Below are 7,282 nucleotides of genomic sequence, written 5' to 3' on the forward strand. Positions count from 1 at the left end.
CATCTCCCTCCAGTACACCTAATTCCTTGCAAGCGCCTTGATAAGTTTGGAAAATAACACCATTCACGGTCCTTAGATGTTCAAATGACACTGGACCGCGAACATATTGCAGTAACATCCTTAAATAAAAAGATTCAGTTTGAGTTGGATGAATGTTGTAAACACGGCCTAAAGTTGTGTCTTTTTTTACACCGGGATATCCTTCAACATCTTGCCCACGTTTTCTTCTAGAAAATTAAATTCTGTGCTACACGCAATACTGAGGAACTTCGTGATACAAAAGGGTTTTTGCAAAATCCTCGCTTCTGCAAAAATCAAAGAACGCTGTAAGTGTCGTTGATGAAGGATTGTTAACACGATCTTGGAGATTTTCATTATTATAAAAATAAACTCTTTGTCCATTATCCAATTGAACTGCTAAATGAACTACTGCCGGAAAACGTTCATGCATAGAAAATTGGAAGATTCTCCAGAACGCTTCCGAGGAACTTATATAGCGACCATTTAGGTATCTTTCTACTTCATCGTTATTCAGTTGTAACGAAAATGTGGCTTGATCAGAACCTTTATGAAAACACTTACAGATGCACTTAATAGCTTTGACCGATTGACAAAACTCTACGTTAATGTGTGCATTGAAAATTCGTGATAGCACTGGATTATAGGGAACCACCCAACGATTATCCACGCTCATTTCTGTACCTTTGACACGAATTACTGCTGTGTTTCCACCATTATCTGGAAACCTGCGTCTGTAGGTTGGGTAACCATCATCCCCGGTTTGTGTTTCCGAAATAAAATGTTAAGGGTACTTTTTAGAACAAACGTTTTCTTTCTTACATGGTGACGCAGGATTATGAAATCCGCAAAGACCATGTATAATATTTTTTATGACAATATTTTGAGGAATTGGATCTTGTCGTTTGTCAGGTATTTCAGCCGATATTATTGCATCTATAGAATCTGGTTGTACTTTGTTAGCCAGCCACAATAAAATGTGGGCGTGAAATAAACCTCTTTTTTGCCATTCTACGCTGTAAACAAAGGCTTTCGATGGTCCAAAAATATTCTTCTTCGTTAGTAGGTCTATCATTTTCTTGAGTTTTAAACGAAATGCTCTAGAAACCAGATCATGTTTGTCGTAAGAATGTTGATTAGGTAATAACTAAATTTTTATTTTCGGCCATTCTGAGTTACATGTAAATGTAATGAAGAGATCAGGTCTTCCAAATTTCCTGACATATGTCATGGCATCTTGACTTTTTTCATTCATGAATCTGGGGGATCCTGTAAATGACGACGGCAATATAACTTGCTGGCCAATATTAGAAGCGTTTATATTCCCATCATTTACGACGGCATCTCTTCTGCTCTCAATTTTTTTTTGATTTCTTTTGATGAAGTCAAGCCTCTCTGAAATCATTTTTGCCGCCATATCAACACAATATTGGTTGAATAATCCTTTGAAATATGTTGTTAAAGTCATTTATTCTCACCAAGTAGTAAGGGATATTGAAGCGGGTCATAAGATCTATGAGTTTCAGAAACTCGTTGAAGTCAACCATCTCTCTCAGTCAACACAATATCTCGGGGACCTTTGTCTTCGTCGATTAAAAGAACAGCTACCTCATCTACTACCGGCGCATTATACCGACCTCGATGCTCGTTCGGCGGTTTCACATCAGCATGAATAAGTTTTAAATCATTGGGCGTTCTATTTTCCAGATTGTACTTTAAACTTTTAATATACGTATTATGATCGTGAAGATATGTTTGGAGAACGTCAATAAGATCGATTTGCAAGCTAGGGTTTAAATTTGAGCGCAAATATATCTGATCTGCATGGGAAACAAAATATATTTGCAAAAAATCGGGTTGTGCCCTTTCAGCTGGAAGTAAGTCACCGATCAAATGATAAACTTGCTCTTGGACTTTAAAAGTGGGCATAAAGTTTCCCTCACGAATTTCTTTGGCACCAAATGAAGTCATCTGAAATAGTGTATTATATTGTCTTGAGTGATTTAAGAAATGCTTTGATAATGAATGTGAGCCTGATATCAGTTCTTTTAAAACTGTTGTTGGTTGCGGAATTATAGGTATATTTACTTTGCCACCACTACAACACAGTCCAGGAGCTTACGCCGCCCATTTTTTTGCTTGGCATAAATTGCAAATTTTATCCATTCTACCAATATCAATATCATTTAACTCAGTATAGTCAAGGGTGCAATCATAAATAAACGCAGCATTCAATAAATTACTGCACTCAACTCGTTGCCTGCGAGTTCTATTCCTTGCTGATCGGGCATTTTGCTGTGATAATCGATGGGATCGTCCAGCGCTTGATTCCCGATTGCGGCCAGCCAAAGTTCGGGAATTCTGTGAGGCCAAACGTTGAGAACGTTCAGCGCTTGATTCCCGATCACGGCTAGCCAAAGTTCGGGAATTCTGTGAGGCCAAACGTTGAGATCGCTCAGCGCTTGATTCCCGTTGTCGGTTCGCCAAAGTTCGGAAATTTTGTGAGGCGAGACGCTGCGAAAGTTCAACGCTCGATTCCCTAGCACGGTTTTGTTCACTGATTCCTCGTTGAGTACCCAACCTTTGCATATTCTCATCCTCAGTTTCATTGCTGCGCAAAACTCGCAGTCGCTTTGCAGTAGCAGACTGCCGAGAAAGCTGAGTTCTTTTTCTAGGCATTATAGTGACAAAGAAAGAACGTAGAAAATGAATAAAAAGAATGTAGAAAAAAGAAATGTAAGATTAATAATTATTTTGACCTGCACTTGGTATTTAGGTAAACTGAATATTATGTCAAAAGAATTACCATAAAACGAAAATAAGGTAAACTAACCCATTTATTTAATTAATAATCTACATGAAAACAAAAAAAGGTTTAATTACTATGAAACTATTAGAAACAAAGTAATAATATACTAAAACAAAAAAAATATCTACTATATAGAAAACAACTACAAAATGAAAATGTGTTTAAAAAGTATTATTACGATGATAATATATCGCAAAAACAAATTAGCGCTGCGTTCGACCGTTCAGTACGGAGCCGACCGCGCGAGTGATAGCAGAAACAGTGGAGAACGTAGAACGTAGGCCCGACTCAGCTGATACGACCTATCTTACGGGGCATCTCGACAGGATAAAATCTATATCTTACTAACTGTCAAATCTATTGCTATTGCCATTGTCAAATCTATATGTGGGCATTTGTTATCATAACATAATCATTTTCGCAAAGGCGTAGGGTACATAGGTAGGTTCGAGCTGATGTAGGGCATGCTTTGAGCTCTTGAAAAATGTATTTTATCATATTACGAAATGCCGTCGAGTAGGTAGCTCATGTAGCGCACGTTTTGAACTCTTGAACTCCTTAAATCTTTTATGTGGAAAACAAAAAAGGAAAAAGATCCTCTTTTTTACAAATGTATTTCTGGGAAAAATAAAATAATAACAATGGATAAAGATCCTTTTTTACAAATGTATTTCTGGGAAAAATAAGATAATAAGAAAAGGATAAAGATCCTTCTTTTACAAATATATTTCTGGGAAAAATAAGAATTCATATTTTTGGACTACTATGTAATAATTGTGGCAAAAATTTTATATACCAATTAAAATTATAAATTTAAAATGAGAAATGATATTTTGATTTATGCTTGTATAAGTTTATTAAATTTAAGACTTCGCTCATTCCCAACCCGATTTGCATAATTATTCTGTAAATTAACAATATTAAACTAAATATTAATTTTTTGGAAAAATGTTATTTTGAAAATGTACTTTATTTTCATAGTATAACACAACACAACCGTCTTAATACTCGCTCTTCTAAATTTCATATTACCGAAATGAAAATGCCGTCGGCATATGTGTAAATGCGACATGTTGCCTCTTCGAAATTTTCATAAACCGCTTTCGCAGCGCAAAGAACGGAAGCCCTCAAAGATAAATAATTTCCCCCGTTTTTTCACATTTACCACTGTTTCTTAACTCCTATTGGTCGCAGCGTGATGCTATATAGCCTTCCTCGATAAATGGACTATCCCACACAAAAAGAATTATTCAATTCGAAACAGTAGTTTCGGAGATTAGCACGTTCAAACAAACAAACAAACAAACTCTTCAGCTTTATAATATTAAGTATAGATTAACAGTTCAAAAAATAAATAAAATACCCAATATACATAACTAATGAAATCCTTGGGCAAATTAAAAGCCAAAAAAATCTTGTTAATGAGTTGATATTAAAGGTCAAATTTAAAATGCAGATCCTCAAAGATGAATTATTAGATGCAGAATATGCAATCCGTTATGTAAAAACCCATATTATAAATTCCTATATCCTGTCAAACTCAGAAATTAATGCTACAGAAGTGATTTTGCAAAAAAAAGATTTTCTTTGTATGAATATTGACGAAGCTTTAGAACTTGCGAATGTTAGCATTGCCACCAATGGAAATAATATCATTTATATTGTAAATTTACCAACCACTCAAAAAGATAATTGTTAAAATTTTATTAAAAGAGCAGCAATAGTAAAAGACAAATTTAACAAAATTCTAATCAAATCTATTTTAAAATGTAATATACGAAACTTGAACTGACTGTAAATTCGATAATAATGTAGTAATTACATGTATGCCCAATTTATTGAGAAGTCGAACCGCCAACTGCAGCGCAATAAACAACCCACAGTAGAGGAAATATCGCTAGGAATATTATTCCTAAACCAGTATGAAGGAAGCATACGCGTTAATAATGAATTAATACCATTCAAGGGCACCCAGCGCAATGCTACTATCCAAATAAATGATAAGCTAGTTGTAACAAAAGAGATAGTTAATCAGAAACCAATGCCGACAATTCTCCAACGTATGGCAAGTTCCGAAATGATAGAAGAAGTTCTATCATTAGAAATGTTAAAACAGTTACGTATGAAGAGGATCTAATGCTCCATACGCGCAAAATCATTTTTGATAACCAAGCGTCTTACAGACTGTGGGAACGGAAATCAAGTAAGTGATACTGACAGCTTGCTTCGCTGCGGCAGAGCTGTTACAAAACATACCTTTAATAAAACCATTTCTGTATAGTTTGTTAGTTAGTTCTCCAAAGAAACTCAATAAAACAGGAGCTTTCGCTATTTACGTAAAAACCATAAGTTTTTTTTTGCTTTCTCTTATTTTTTTTATTTTTATTTTATATGCAAAACTGCCACAGGTACAGCTATTTTCGCAGCTGTATGTATTTCGGCTAACGTTTATACAAACAAAATATATATATGCACGTTAACGCTTTGTTTATTAGCCAAGCCAACTATTCTCAATCATCTTAGGTTTTTTTTTATTAGATACAGATATGTTTAGTTAATATAAAGTAAAACATCGATTGCGCCCGTTAAATCCAAATTTTCATTAACAGAAGAATAAGGCTTAATTTAGTGATGATGACCAAAAGTTATTATAAGAGGAAGTAATGCACCACATATTAATATTATCATTTCACTTAAAAGAAGACCTTTCGAAAACCGTACATTGGTAGAATGTATATCACCTTGAGATTCAATCCCACTTGCTGTACTGTTCAGTTGACGATAATCATACTGGCCATGTGAATGCGAATGAGAGACATGAGTTAGTTCTGGTAGAACATGCACTGTTGCTACATATAGAAATGTTCCTGCTGAGAAAAGCATAGCTATTCCAGTCGCATTTAAGGAATTGAGGGTCTCCTTTTGTTCCTGCCCAATTCCAAAAAAAGTCAAAAGAGTTAATAGTGGAGCCGAACAAGAAAAAATTAACAAGTGCTTGCGTATTTCTTGATGTTCAATTTGTTCATGTAAAAGAAAACTAACGAGCCCAAAGGCAGCTGGAGCTTTATGCAACATGATTGCTAAAAATACAATAATTTCAACGTCTTGGTGGGTGGTCGTTGCTGCAGCTCCAAGAGCTACTCCATCAGCTAAAAATGAAAAACAAATATGTCATTCAAAATACCTGTAAAATTTTTATACATACCAGCGGCATGAACAACCAAGCCTAATGTTGCTGTTATGTTTTTGTCTTTAGAACTGTTTACGCTTTTATGTTGCGATATGTGGTCCACTAGCAGCATAAATACAAACCCCAATACAAGCGATACACCAATAGTGCGGGAGAAGTCAGGTTCTCTCATGTGGTCTACATTAAAAGTCTCCGTTGTTGCAGAAAATAGAGATTTTTCAACTTTACGTGCTGATATCTTGCCGACTTCTGGCAAATTGGGTGTTAAGGTATCCATATACAAAGAGCGTATTCCTTCCGGAATGATAACGGTTAATGCCGTACCTACCAATAAGCCTGCGCCCAAAACTGTAACAGACTTTAGTTTTTCCTGAAAGTAGTTAAATATGTATATATTTTATTTCGTGTTTTAAGTACATATACAATTTGAAAATTCAGACATTAATGCGAAAATAAGTGTTGCGAACTCTTGATTACGCGGCATCGCTAATATCAAAAGCTGTATGTGACTAGATCACATATAATTTATTCACTAATCTAGACCATCATCAGTGCAGTTATGGATTTATAAAACATCTGTCCAAAACAGCATTAAAAAAATTACATCGTTTAATATTTATTAAAAGAGAACATTGTATTGTCTTATTTTGTTATAAAAATTGTCTACTTTGAAATATTTTTTCATTTAGTGTTAATAATGGACGCATTTTTTATTTAGGAAGCCGACTTGCAAATGAATTCTGATCCCTTACTTTTCATTCATTTGGTTGTTTACTATATTACTATATTTCTCTTTGATGTGTCTAAATCAGGTGATTCTATAACACTCTCCTGCGAATGGTAGGCACCTTGTCGCGGTGCAGGGGCTTAGGCGCAAGGCATACTCGGCGCCCCCCAATCCTGTGCGGCTGGTGCTGTTAAGCACGGACCACGCGGGATGTCGGATGCCGCATGCGTGCGCTAACTAAGAGCTACCACCTCCTAATCCAGGGTGTTATGCGACTTCCGTGCCCATTGGAACTTTGCAGCCAGGAGGTTAATGTGGCTGTATTCTAACGGAGCCTTCCCAACACCGGGCCGAATTGGGAAGTAACGGTGGCCTTACCGCGCCAAGGGGCTCTGGCGTGGCGGACCTTTCAGTTCCCCATACAGAACATAGACCCGACAGCTCACCCTGTTTGAGCCAAGGGTCGAAAGAAAAAGATGAACAGCAACAAATACCAAAACAAAACTAAACACTGGACTCGATGACGGAGAAGGGCAAC

At 36.1% G+C, this 7,282-nt stretch overlaps 1 protein-coding gene across 1 annotated transcript; it reads right to left on the reverse strand.

Moving 5' to 3' along the window:
* Nucleotides 1-5,293: 5,293 nt before the first annotated feature.
* LOC126766167 (zinc transporter ZIP9) lies at nucleotides 5,294-6,412 on the reverse strand. The gene is made up of 2 exons (XM_050484061.1): nucleotides 6,033-6,412; nucleotides 5,294-5,976 (listed from the first exon to the last, which is right to left on the reverse strand). The coding sequence occupies exons 1-2, from the start codon at nucleotides 6,292-6,294 to the stop codon at nucleotides 5,453-5,455; spliced, it is 786 nt and encodes a 261-aa protein (XP_050340018.1). The 5' UTR covers nucleotides 6,295-6,412; the 3' UTR covers nucleotides 5,294-5,452.
* Nucleotides 6,413-7,282: the final 870 nt, after the last annotated feature.

Source organism: Bactrocera neohumeralis, unplaced genomic scaffold (genome assembly GCF_024586455.1).
Source record: "Bactrocera neohumeralis isolate Rockhampton unplaced genomic scaffold, APGP_CSIRO_Bneo_wtdbg2-racon-allhic-juicebox.fasta_v2 cluster11, whole genome shotgun sequence".
Classification (NCBI taxonomy): Eukaryota; Metazoa; Arthropoda; class Insecta; order Diptera; family Tephritidae; genus Bactrocera; species Bactrocera neohumeralis.

Bases quoted from the DNA above. Each gene is read 5' to 3' on its own strand.
- LOC126766167 (XM_050484061.1), bottom strand. From the start codon at position 6,294: ATGGATACCTTAACACCCAATTTGCCAGAAGTCGGCAAGATATCAGCA. The intron at 5,977-6,032 runs GTATGTATAAAA...TTTCATTTTTAG, and splicing joins CTTGGTTGTTCATGCCGCTG to CTGATGGAGTAGCTCTTGGA.